This window comes from Phyllostomus discolor, chromosome 2 (genome assembly GCF_004126475.2).
Source record: "Phyllostomus discolor isolate MPI-MPIP mPhyDis1 chromosome 2, mPhyDis1.pri.v3, whole genome shotgun sequence".
NCBI classification, from domain to species: Eukaryota; Metazoa; Chordata; class Mammalia; order Chiroptera; family Phyllostomidae; genus Phyllostomus; species Phyllostomus discolor.
Window position 1 is genome coordinate 190,447,862 of NC_040904.2, and position 14,034 is coordinate 190,461,895.

The 14,034-nt window shown below is 37.8% G+C and overlaps 1 protein-coding gene across 1 annotated transcript in view; it reads right to left on the reverse strand.

Moving 5' to 3' along the window:
* BORCS5 (BLOC-1 related complex subunit 5) overlaps positions 1-13,079 on the reverse strand; it is a 76,672-nt gene extending 63,593 nt beyond the window's left edge. Inside the window, exons 1-2 of the mRNA XM_028532532.2 lie at positions 12,695-13,079; positions 10,899-11,042 (exon numbers count right to left, since the gene is read on the reverse strand). Coding sequence (XP_028388333.1) covers positions 10,899-11,042; positions 12,695-12,752 — 202 coding nt within the window. The 5' untranslated portion in view covers positions 12,753-13,079. The remainder of the gene's footprint in view (positions 1-10,898; positions 11,043-12,694) is intronic.
* Between the last annotated feature and the right edge of the window lie 955 nt (positions 13,080-14,034).

Below are 14,034 nucleotides of genomic sequence, written 5' to 3' on the forward strand. Positions count from 1 at the left end.
CTGTAGCAGTTGCAGTTTACTAATTGTTTTTGTCTAGTGACATCTAGTGGCAAAAGTGTTAAAAACAGCACTGCGATAAAACGACATTAAAAGGAGGCCATCTTATAAAAAAGGCAAAATATGAATGAATTATGATATTTATTAGCATTATAGAATGTTTCAGTGTCTCTCTGGCCTATATTACTGTTAACTCTCTCCATGGGACTTATCATTTGTTTCCTTATCTTGTAGCTGGTATATATTAACCTTGATAATGACATAAGATTTATTGAAATACAAGATACTAGTATTTTAACTATATGTTAAAGAAAAGCCCTCAATTAAAAAGACTGAATGGAGAACACAGCTATCCCCAATTGTGATATGCCTGCTCCAACAATCTTGCAATTCAAAACTGCATTGTTGTTTAAATATATTTGCTTACTGACACATTCATGTTGATAAACTTATTTAAAAACCTGTTTAGAAACTTTTGTTAATGATTTTAATCAGCTCAATAAGGAAAATTATTATCTATTCAAACTCATTCTTTACAATATCACTTTGCATTTCACTGAAATGCAAAATTTGAATTTTGTGAAAATGAATTTTGATAGAAAAAATATTTAAACATTATGAAAACCTGTTTAAAAGATTCTTCCTCAAACAATGAATTGTCAATGAGCCCAAAATTTAATGTACAGTCATTCAATGTGAATCAATTTTAAAAATAGAGTTCATCCTAAAATAGTAAGAACCTACTAGCATACTGAAAATACTCTTTTGATAACCAGATTTTAAAACACCTAAGTCATTTGGTTAAATGATTTAACAGCTCTGTGATCTCAAGTAGGAAACTTAAGTTCTAGTTCAATTTCTTCCAAAATGTGCTCCATGGACCCATTTCAGAATCACCTAGAATGCTAGTTTAACATATAGATGCCTTAAACCTCAACCTACTGAATAGATTCTCTCTCTGAGTTTCGGGCTCTATAATCAGCATTAAAAAAAAAAGTTTCTCCAGGTAGTTTCTTATGCATAATAAAGTTTTGAAAATAATTACTATCAAGACCATGAATATAAATTCTTCTAAGTTGTTCTGGTTCTTTCTAGTCATTCTTTCCTACCTTTCTTTAAATAAATTGTTCCATCCTTTAAGTTCTCCAAAGGGTTACACTTTATAGCAGTTATCATGTTGAGTCACAATTTGTCTGTTAATGAAAACATAGTTTCCCTCACTGGACTGTGAGCTCCACATGAGACAGAATAATGCTTTTTGTTTTTGTATCTCTAAGTCTCACAGTATCTGATGAACAGCAAGCTGAAGTGAATATGGTTGAATGAATACATGAAACATCATGATTCTAAAAAGAGCATATGACTTCCACTCGTGCCCAGTTCCAAATACTATACAATTGGCATCAACTTAATCTGTCCAATAGCCAGTCAAAATTTGGGGGTTGGGGGGGTACAATGTTTTTCCTTTATTCTAGGAATACCTTTAAAGCTCATCTTTCCTAAACATTTCAGTCTCCAATGCCAGTACTGGTGTTTAAGAACAGAAGAATTTTTATATGTGTTTTTTGGAAAAGTAGAAAACAGCCTTAGAATATTTCTAGGCTGTCATTTAGCAGAAACTGCTAACAAACCAGAGCCATAAAAGGAAATATATACATATATCTTTATTGTCATATTCTAGGAGTAATTGGCTAGCTCAGACAGGAAATGACACTGTTTAGAAATATATATCCTTGCCCCGACTGGGTAGTTCAGTTGGTTAGAGCATCATCCCAATTCACCAAGGTTGTGGGTTTGATCTCCAGTTGGGGCACATACAAGAAGCAACCAACAAATGCATGAATAGATGGAAAAATAAATCTCTGTCTATGTCTCTCCTCCACCCTCCTCCCCTTTTCTCACTAAAATCAATTTAAATAAAAAAAAAAAAACAACAAAAATATATCCTTGGGTACTAGCTAAAGTAAACCATGTATATTTTATTTAAACTCATAATATAACACAAACTAAAAGTTTAAAGAACCAAAAAAGAATGAGTAATCAGTTATAAACAACCTGACAATTAATTATTCCAGTAAGTTAATGTTTAATATGGCTTGAAATTGAAATCAGAGTTTAACCTGCATACTTACTGGTACCTAAGTATATCCCAGGTATAATTTGGGGCAAGAATTCTTTTGGTACCTTTTAATTATGTACTTTTATTTATGTGGAAGACTCTTTACACCATGAATACCCTCCCTGACCCGATCTTCTGTAGGTGACTATCTCCTGTTCTCTCAAAGCTCAGCTCCAGTGTGACTTCTGCTGTGAAACCTGCCCCGAGTTCCCAGGTCAAACTAGTGATTCTTTCTCCTATGTATGTGTAGTCTTTTGGGCACATGGTGAGTATTACTCAGACTATCTTATTATGAGCTATTAACCTGTCTGAATCACTCACAAAACCATAAGCTACAACTGTGTCTTATATTCTTGGTATCTGCATTGCCTGGCATATTATCAGGCTCTTAGCAGATTTTTACCAATATACTGCAGAAATGAATGATCAATTCAATAATCAAGGTTGTTGGCATGGGGCTCTCAAATAAAATGGAAAAGGTAGTAATAAACAGAAAAATATGGATTAAAAAGCATTTTTTAGAGGATTTCTGATTCTGTTCATGAAAGATTAACTGCTATAATGCCTTCTGGTCATGAAGAAGTAAAAAACCAGACAAAATACACAAAACACTCTTTTCATAAATTGTGTAGCAGGCAAGGCAGGACTTTGATTCCCGAGAAAGGGAAAATAAGTGAGCTCCACCATTTCTCCAGACCAGAGAGGGATACCCATAAAGAACCCAGCAGCCTTGGTTCGAAGGCTTGAAGAGAGTGTGGAGTTTGAAGAGACTGAGGTGCTAGACACCTAGAATTCACATTCTAGAATTTACACAACGGAATGCAGGAGAAGAGGGAGCTCCAACGAGATCTGCACAGGACACCCTCAAATCCCTGGCTATACACTAAGTTGCACATTTATGAAGCAAGATTCCACAAGGTTGAAGAAAGAACTACAGGAAAGCAGTAGGCCAAACAATTTCTGAAATTCATACAGAGCTAAGAGCAGTGCATGTTCTCACCAGCTAGCGTGGAAAGGCCTCAAAATACATGGGGCAACAGTGGAGCACGCAGAAGGGCAGTGCCTTAGCAGTGAGGCTTCGTCAAACTAGACTAAAGGCTGCCGGGTGAGCCCTAGCAAAGCTTAAAAGCAAACCTAGAAAGGGCCAAATTGGTTCGAAGTGACGACCTTATACCAGAACAAAGTCTAATATTCTTTAAAGGAACAAACAAAATCCAGCACCCCAAAACATAAAATATGCCATATTTGGCATACAATAAAAAATTTCCAGCCCTGGCCAGGTTGTTCAGTTGGCTGGGGCATCGTCCCATACACCAAAAGTTTGCAGGTTTGATCCCTAGTCAGGGCATATACCTAGGCTGCAGGTTTGGGAGGCAACTGATCAATGTGTCTCTTTTACATCCCTCTCTCTCTCTCTCTCTCTCCCCTTTTCCTCTCTCTCTCAAATCAATAAACATATCCTTGGGTAAGGATTAGGCAAAAAAATCCAGGCATGCAAAGAAGCAGGAAAATATGAGTTATAACAAGGAGAAAGTTCATTCAGGAAAAAACAGATCCAGAAATGATGGACTAGCACATAAGAAAGTTAAACACTATTATAAATATACTCTATATATTCCAAAAGCAGAGGAAAACATAAGCACGATAGCAGAGAAATGAAAACCTTTTTAAAAGGGGGGTGAGGGAGGGACATTTAGTATAAAAAATACTGTTATCTGAAATTAAGAATACATTGGATGGGATTAAGAGCAGCATAGATACGACAGAAATAAAGACTACTATACCTGGAAACATAGTAGTAAAAATTATCCAAAGTAAAGACAGAAAAAAAAAGGTTTGGTTTTGTTTTTAAAGTAAAAGATGAGTCACCTGTGAGAAAATATCAAGTGGTCTAACATAGAAATTAAAGTCCCACAAAAAAGGAGAGGTGAGGACAGAAAAATATTGGACGAAACAATGACCAAACTATTGGATAAAAACTATAAACCTATAAATCAAAGAACTTGGAGCACTTAGTGGGGATTCATCACTCTCAATATATATAAGTAAATATAGAAATAAATATAGGTGCAAGTGTGTGTGTGTATTTCCTTCCTAAATGTAATGAGAGGGCCTGGACGTGGTTTTACTACCACATTCTACTGAGAGAACCAGGGCCCCTAGAGAAATGCCTGATTCGAGGGCTGAGGCCAGGAAAGGACAAGGCAAGTATGGAATATTGTCTATATATTGTGTCAGAAAACAAAAGCATGTTCAAAGAGTAATGAGAATGTCAAAAGAACATAGGAAGCTAGACTGATGGGGCTCTGACTAGCTAAATTTAGAGCATTTTGAGAATAAAAGTAAATAATGACTGTAACAGATTATAACTCACTGAATAAAATAGGAATTCACTGTTCTACATTGGCTTAAATAAGTACATACATGGGGAGCAGACAAGGTCCTCCTTACAGTAAAATCCAAGCAACCATCACTGTATAATTAATGCAAGCAAAAAACATCCACAGATATTATAACCAGTGAAAAAACTGTGTTCAAAATGAGATTTCAGAGGCTCACAATATCTCCTCAAACACTTGGTAATTACAAAAAAAAAACACTGTAGCATGAAAAATGGGCAAAAACTGACATTTTCAGATAAATAAAAACAAAAAGATGTTTCCAGCTGATGTGAACATGCAAGGATCTAAATTCTTCAGATTAAAAATAAATGATATCGAATGAAAATGTGAATCTATAGGAAGGGATTAAGAATTCCAGAAATGGTAAACATGAGGGCAAACCTAACAATCAATATGGGTTTTTTGCAGTTTTTTTCTTCTCAATTTCTTTAAAAGCTTCATGATTGTTAAAAGAAATACATTTATGCTACAGGATTTCTAACATACGGAGATGCATTACTGATGACAACTACAGCACAAAGAAGCGGGGTGAACAGACTACTGAAAGGTTCTTGTATTTTACGTGAAGCAGTGCAATATTAATGGTATTTGCACTATTACATATTAAGGACATGCTATTGTAATTCCTAGAGCAATCACTTAAAAAATAATGCAAAGGTGTACGACTAAGAAACCTAATAGAATTAAAACAAAATACTAAAAAATACTTGATCAAAAAAGGTCAGGAAAGAAGTATGAGAGAAAACAAAAGCAGGCAGTAACAAATAGAAAATGAAGAGCAAAACAGTAGACCTATATCCAACCACATCAATTTATTCCCCAATTAAAAGGCAGACTGTTGGCCTAGTTACAAAAGCAAAACCCAATTACACAATGTCTACAAGACGTACACTTTAAATATAAAGACACAAATAGGTTAAAAATAAATAAAATAATGGAAAAGGATATATACTATGCAAACAGTTAAGTGTAAGAAAGTTGAAATGACTATATTAATATAACACAAAACAGACTTCAAAATAGGGGATAATACCAGAGATAAAAGGAATTTCATAACGATAAAAGGGTCAATTATAATAATCATTAATGGGTATGTGCCTTATTACAAACTTCCAAAACAGAGACAAAATAAAAGCAATAGACAAATTCACAATCACAGCTTGAAATTTTAATACCTCTCTCCATAAGTGATAGAATTAAAAATATAGAAGATTTAAACAATACCATCAACCACACCTTGACTTGTAACACTGTACCCAAAAACACATTCTTTTCAAGTGCACCTGAATGTGTCATGTTCTCCTAATAAAAATAAGGTTCTGTAAATGTCTGTTAAATAAATAAACACATACATATGCAGACAACAGTGCATGCTGAAGTGAAAGTAATACTTGGCTGTATTGACTAGTTCGTAGTTGAATCAATGGACAAGAAGTTGAAACTTATGCTATAGACAGAATCATCCAAGCCAGTGATTTTCAACACTTTTTTTTTAATCTCATGGCACATATAAATTAATTACTAAAATTCTGCAGCACATCAACAAATATATTTTTTGCTGATATGACAAAATAATAGGTATAATTTTGAATCATTCACACCAGACAGCTATTGTTATGTTGGCTGTTTTCATTTTTTTTATTTAACAATCTAAGGGAAAAGAGGTCCATGACCATGACTAAAGTCAGGTACTGCATACTTTAAAAATTCTTAAGGCACCACAGTGTGCTGGGGCACGCTGGTTGAAAATCACTGACCTAGATGTCTGTATTTCACAATTACTTAAAGTTCACTAAACTAGATGCTAGAGACAAGGAACCTACAGAGGCAAAGACCCAGCAGGTGAAGGGAAAAATTAAATGAAGAAGCATTAAGTTTCAGAGAAAGGCATAGATACCTTCTCTGAGATTTGTGCCAAAGAAACAAAACTGGATGCAGGCACAGAGAGTTATTGGAGTGAGGAAAAGGGTGAGGCTGCTCTTACAAATGGCTTCACCTCCTCAATTGGTTTAAAGGACCCTTCGCTTGGGGCTTCCCATTCTTCTGAGTAAGGCTCACTTTGCTGGTGAGCATCCTTGTTTAAAAGGTTGACTGAAGAGCCATTACACATACAAATCAGTCAACAACAAGGTAATCAGGAATAAGTTAACAACTTTTCAAATATGATGTTTGGGGGAAAATATACTCTTAAGATTGACCTGGGCTTAGATCCACTTTCAGAAACGGCTATGCTCTGATTAAGATCCATTCTCTTGTCCCCTCTTTTCACACCCCATTTTCCAATGCAGAGATGAGGTCTGACATCTGGAAAAGACAGGTGTCTGACAAGTGCAAAGACTCTCTACCTTCATATTAATTGTCTGGCTAATAGATAAGTGGATGAGAAAGGTGTGGAGAAACTAGTCATTGGAAATCTAGCTTCCTCATGTCCTCCTCATCACCCTTTTCCATTGACTCATTCTAGCCCAAAATATATTATATTCTTCACAGCCAAGCACAAAACTCCCAAGAAAGCTATTTCGTATCACTAAAGCAACTACTGGACATGTTTGACCTTCCCTGTTCAAGGACAGCCTCTTCATTAGGCAGCAAGACAATCTTATGTTGTATCCAGGGTCAACAACAAAAAATGATTGGTCAGCTGCAAAGAATGTCATATGTGTACCTGTGCATGTGTGTCTGTATGCACACATATATTCATCACCAGAAGGAAACGGAATAATTATTTATGTAATTTATATATGCACATATATATAACACAACATTGCATTTATCTGTGAATATTTCATTTTTATAGAACATAAAATAATGGGGTTCATTAAAAAATATGAGTGGTTAAGTTTTAAGTAAGAATTCTATAGAGCTTGTTTAATCCCTGGGAATCTGATTTTCATCAAATCTACATTTTGACTTTGTGTTCTATCATGATCATTTATTGCTACTTTCTAATTTTTTAATTTTCTACTAAATGCTTTACATTTTAAAATAAATTGGGTAATTTGCACACAAACTGAAAAACAGAAATTCTTTTGACTTAAAAAAAAAGAGGAGCAGATATTTGGCATTAGCATGGAGCATAAATTATACTCTGGTACACTTATCCAAAAGGGTTAAGACCAAAGAAAGAATCTGCTTGCTTATTAAAAATGCAAACATTACCTCAGTCATACAAATGGCCCCAAACTCGCCTGCTCACGGCCTCTGCAGATCACCCACCAGCGCTAGCATTACATCATATGACATTATGGAACAATAGTGAACTCTGTGTAATACTTGAATATATTGTTTTGGAAGAATAAACTGTCATTAACTTGAATAAAAGCTTTCTGAAATCAAACCTGGGGGGTAGAGCCCTCACTGTGTGGCCCTTTTACTACTTCAAGAAACAGCCTTATCCTGAAAGCAGCAAAAAGGGAAAAAAGAGATTAGCGTATAAAGGCAACAGTGATGAGTGGCCCCAGCAGGCAGCCGGCAGGGCTTCAAATTACCGGGCAATGCAGGAGGCACAGCCTCACACCCATCACTCTATTTCCTATTACAGCCTAGGGACTTGAACAATGGGTTTTGCCAGAGTTGGAAACTGAGTCGTACTCTATGTACAAAATTGTTAAACGCTTGATGTCCTGATGCCATCAGAAGATGGGCTATCACTTACAGCTATGTGATTTTAGGCACTGAATTTAAGCTCTGAGCACCAATGTTTTAACCTATAAAATAGAAAGAATAATAGCTATTGTGCAGAGGTATAGGGGGAGGGAATTAGCTATTATGATTATCACAATTATACTTACTATTTCTGCCCAATTGTCCCCTTTGCCTATCTTTTCCAATCACTGTCCAAGGTGTTTCTACTTCACAGTGAAACACGAGCATCAACTTAAATGCTCACTTGCTTTGTTTGTTTCCTGCAGTCTGGCCATTGTCACATGTTGCTATTTCTATTTTCATGCCACTCTCATCAAATGATTTCTCTGTATTTCCAAATCCTAGATCATCTCTTAATTGCAACCTGCTACTCACTAGCTTTCCTCCCTCATACCTATTCTCAATGTTCTCCACAACCAAAATTCAAAGAGGTGAAAAAACAAAACCAGAGCAACACAGCTAGTTGGTGGCCAAGTCCAATGAAAACTTAGGTATCAATGCAACCAAGTCCAGTTGCACTGCATTAACTCTACCATTCATTATTCACTTTACAAATTCCCAGTGATCATTTTAAATGTGAGGTTAACTTCCCTTAACACCACGCCTTTTCCCAGATGTTTCCCTACTGGTCAACTTATTATCATAAAAAATGAATTATTTCAAATGCTTAAAAAAGAAACATAATCTCAGAAAATTATTAAATATATCTCAATGTTCTAGGGGGTTTTGTTTTTTGTTTTTTAGTATTTCCCTAAAGCAGAGACAAAAATTGGTCACATAAGGCTTTACCCAGGAGTAGAAGACTTTGGGAGGAGAAAGGATGCACTAACAGGAAACAGAGCCAGGAAAATTCTGACTGTGAGCAGTACCGCACTCAATTCCAGAAGGGAGGGAGTAGAGAAAACCAATATCCACCTCTAAGTTTCCAAAGATCAAGGCTACATCTTTTAATACTATTGTACAAGGATATGTGAAGGTGGAAATTTCATTAATGTTGGCTTTTTTGGAGAATCACATCAACCCTCAAAATCATGAAAACTAATAAAAAGATGGAGAATCACATCAACCCTCAAAATCATGAAAACTAATAAGAAGCTGGATAACAGGATATAATGTGTTGTTTTATGTAAGAGCCAGAAGAGTTTACCAAAGTCTAAGTCTAAGGACTGTGGGGAATGGACTAAAAGCTTGTATTGCCTCATTGGTAAAGCAGATGAAGTGCTAGGAAGAATGGGTTGATATATATGGATCATCTATAAAGTACCATTTATTTTTATATTTTTCTTTTTTTAAGTATAGTGTGGAATACTTAACTATTATAGAATTTTATATCAGTGATGAAGGTTCAAATTCAACCTCTCTATTGGCCAGCTGTCTAACTGATCTAGCACAAATCATTCAAACATATTTAATAATATAAGAATTAAAGGAATGATATGTGTATGGAGAGGCCTTTAAAATAGATATATAGCCCTGGCTGGTGTGGCTCAGTGGATTGAGCACTGGCCTGCAAACCAAAGGGTCATCAGTTCAATTCCCAGTCAGGACACATGCCTGGGTTGTGGGCCAGGTCTCCATTTAAGGGCACATGAGAGGCAACCACACAATGATGTTTCTCTCCCTCTCTTTCTCCCTCCATTCCCCTCTCTCTCACAATAAATGAATAAAATCTTTTTTTAAAAAGTATGTAAATGTAAGATGACTTATATTCCTATACATTGTACCAGGTTAAAAAATCGAGGACATTATGTTCATTTTATGCCTCCTAATCTTTTGGGGGAGAGGGAGACAGAAAGAGAGATTCTTATAGCAGAAACCCCACTCAATGGAGATATGAAAATAATAAAATAAATTAATATACTTACTAATATAAATAAAATATAGAATTATTAAATGAACAGTAAAATTCATATCAAAAGGTAACTACCTCAATATACACTAATGAGGAGGGCTGATGGCTTGTGTCACTCTCTCCCCTCAATATATACATTTTCCTCTCATTCAATATGGTTGCCAGAATTATATACATGTATTTTTTGGACCATAATATGCACCTAGATTTTAGAGGAAAATAGGGAAAAAAAACTTTAAGCAAAAAATGTGGTAAAATATTTAATAACATAAATTACATAATATTTCACCAATAAGTAAATGTAAACAGAACTCAACAGCAGCATTAACAACCATATTCCTCCCAAATTGTGGGGAGAGGGCATCTTACAGTCTGAAAAATACAGTAATCGAAAGTGTATCAGTGGTCATGGAGATTTTCCTCTATGAAGAAAATCTTCATATGGGTGCATCTGAACTAGTCTACCAACAGTCCAGATGAAGAATAAAAATCATGGAACTATAACAGGTGAGGGCCAACTCCAACATCATTCACTCACTCACTTATTCAGATCCTACTTTATATCAAACTCCAGTCCAAGTGCTGAGGATTTGACACGTGGAACCAAGGCTGTCATGGAGCACACATTCTACTGCAGCAGAAAAGTACAGACAGTAACAAAATAAACTATGCAGCAGGTCAAAAATGAATAAGTGCAACAGAGGAAAACAGGCAGGGAAAAGGGCTGCAATTCTAAATGAGACAGTCATGGAAGGCTTCACAGAGAAGATGCCATTTAAGCAAAGGCCTAAAGGAGGTGAGTAAAGCACACAGGTATCTGGGGAGAGTAGTGGGCTATGCAAACCTTTCCAGCAAATCCAGAAAGTCAAATGTAAGCCCTTACCTTTCAAAAGTGGTTGGAAGGTTGGAATCTCTTGCAATTTGATGACATCAGGATCATTGCTGACATTCCGTGAGGCCTGGGAGCCCTGAGCTACAACCACGATGTCATCCATCTTGGCTCTATGCTTAGCTGGAGAAGGAGTCACTGAAAATAAAATTATTTTATTTAGTCACCTCTGTCTCACCAAAGCTGCTTCACTGTAGTCAGTAAACAGAATATTTTTATACAACAACAAAAAAAATGCTAACTGGATTTATCCTGCAGTGGGGTCATAAGTAAGGGACAAGAATCAGGGAAGACCTCTATTTTCTATAGTAGTTTAAAAAACTCAAACGTTACAGGAATATATATGAAATTGTTTTTGCAATTTAAAATATTTTACTATGCAATACACAAATGAACAGCAGATTGTGTTTTTAATTTTTAATTCTTTGATCGATCTGCCCTGGCTGGTGTAGCTCAGTGAATTGAGCTCAGGCTGCAAACCAAAGGATCATTGGTTTGATTCTCAGTCAGGGCATATGCCTAAGTTGTGAGCCAGGTCCCCAGTGGGGGCCATGTGAGAGGCAAACATACATTGATATTTTTCTCCCTCTCTCTCTCCCTCCCTTCTCTCTAAAAATACATAAATAAAATCTTTAAAAAAATAAAAATAATAAATTCTTTGATTTTCTTTATGTCTGTCCCTATTTTACCAATGAAGAAATAAGGGTACTAAATTTGGCTGTGATTTGTCCAAGATCAACAGCACTAGACACAGGTTAGGAAAGGAACTGGAGGTTTACAGATTGTTGGTATACATGACCCATCCCTGTGACACAGCATTTGCAAAGCTGTCTAGCCACCCATGTTTAACAGGTCCTACTTATGGAAAAAACAAAACAAAACAAAAAAAGCCCTGACACTCAACCCTAGATAATGGGTGTATTTCTCAGCCACCAGCCACCTCACCCTTAAAGTTACAGGCATTAGTCCAGAAGGTTAGGCTGAGGCAAAATTAAAAAACTTGGGAGGACTGCCAGAGAGGTGGTCAATTTCAGGTCTCAGGAAAATGTAACCTATTTTGTAGGAAGCGATTCAAACCACTAAGGACTTCTTAACCCAAGACATCCTCCACTCACCATATACTTTCCTGATTGGGGCCAGAACACACCTTCAAAGTATTTTACACTCTATAAGGTAGTATTTGCAAGCTCATCAGTCAGGTTCTCAAAGGTTGGTCCACGGATGCCACAGAACTGCCCTGCCTCCTAGAGGCTAGAGTCTCCCATGGCATGGCATTCACTCTTCCAGAATCTCTGCTACTTTTATTGCTCTTTAAAAAACGTCTCTTGGTACTTTACCTAACGCACCCAAGGGTTAAAAGGCTGTACACCTGTCACACATCCCTTCTGAAAAGGAACCTCTAAGACCCATTTTTAAGAAGGAACCTGTTCTTAGAGGTTCCGTCTACGATCCATCCACCGTGAGAACCAAGCGTCACTGTGTCAGTCTGAGTACCAAAGCCAATAATCAATCAGGTCATCTTTTAAACGGGTTGTGGCTGGGAAAAACAGCTGTTTTGACAATAAATAATGGGTATGGGCGCCTATGCTGACTTAGCTTGCGGAGACAGGCACTCACATCCATCAAGGGATTTAAGGTTAGGATTTTTTTTTTTAAGAAGAAAAAAAAAAAGCACAATGAAGGTTTTCTGTGCGTCCCAGTTCACGGGTCCCAGACCTTCTAGGCTGGGAGGCAGCAGGCTACGCACGCCGGCACGACTGGCTGGAGGAGGTGGAAGTTAGGGCACCGACCTGAGGAGTTCAGATCGTTGGGTCGGCTCTCGGCCTCGGAGCTCTGCTCACTGCCCATGGTGCTGGCAGCGATGGCAGCGGAAGAACGGTGGGGCTGGCGATCACCGTTCCGGCGGGGCGACAGGGCAGGGACTGGGACTAGTACGGGATTGTAATGAGTCAGGGAGCCGCAGCCGGGCCGCGTGTGCGGAAGGTGCGCTCAGCCCACGTAGGGGAACCGGCGATGGGGAATGAAGAGCCTCTATTTGGGGAACGGATGCGCAAGGCGGGGAGATTAGGCTGCACGTTGTTCCCCCGCCTTCCTTAAAGGAATCCCAAGAAGAGGGAGGCATGGAACACCAGGCTTCAGCCTCGCCCTCCACCGGCTAGCAGTACCGCTCTCGCTCACTCGCAGAAGCGCCACCGAATGCCTCCTTCCGGGACTCGGATTGGCTGCGCGGGCTGCGCAAGGCCGTCAGTTCCGGGTTAGAGGGCCACCGCCCCTAGCCCCAGCTGGGGCGGGGAGACTTGCGCAGGAAACTAGGGCGACGCCCACTTAAAGGGCCCAACTGCCTGAAAACCAGACACACCCCAAAGAGTGAGCTCCTTCCTGTTGCACTGATTTGTCACCTTTAAGCATCATATACACATTAGGCATTGTATCCTTATGTTTAGAACTTTACAACATAGATTTTTTTAAACTTTGTTTTACAGATAAAGCGAGGTGCTAGGTAGAGTTAGGATCCGAATCCACAATTGTCTGGATGCAAAGGCAGTGGACAACCATACAAAAAATACTAAATGATGAAAGAAGGAGCTGGAAATGAGACGCAAGTGGTGTGTGTGCATCTTCAAAGGAAAGTGGAAGCCGCTACAATCACTTTCTGGGGGCCTTGACAATGATCAGGAAGCTACCATCCTGAAACAAGCAAAGGCAAGAAAAGTATATAGGAAAAGAGAAACGGATACTGCCAGTTTGGGCAGGTCAAGGACGTGACCTAGCAATGCACTGCCATCAAGGAGTTGGTACAGTCAGGGATTCTCAGAACTTTGCGACTCATTTTATATATATTGTTTGCTTCAAGAAATTTCAAGCAAATGCCCTAAGATTTTACACACATACATATAACCTCAGAAGGAGTGCCAAATTCACTAAATGATTGAGTCCCTTCTATTCTATATCACAGACATTCCCCCTATTTTATTTTATTTAATTTTCACAACAACTGAGTCCCATAAACAGGTAACTTCCCCAGGCAGAATTAGTATTTAGTACTGTCTGATTTCAAACAACAGGCTCTTTCTTCTACTCAGCATTACAATACTGTGGGGAAAAAGTGTAAAATGCAAATTCAATATTC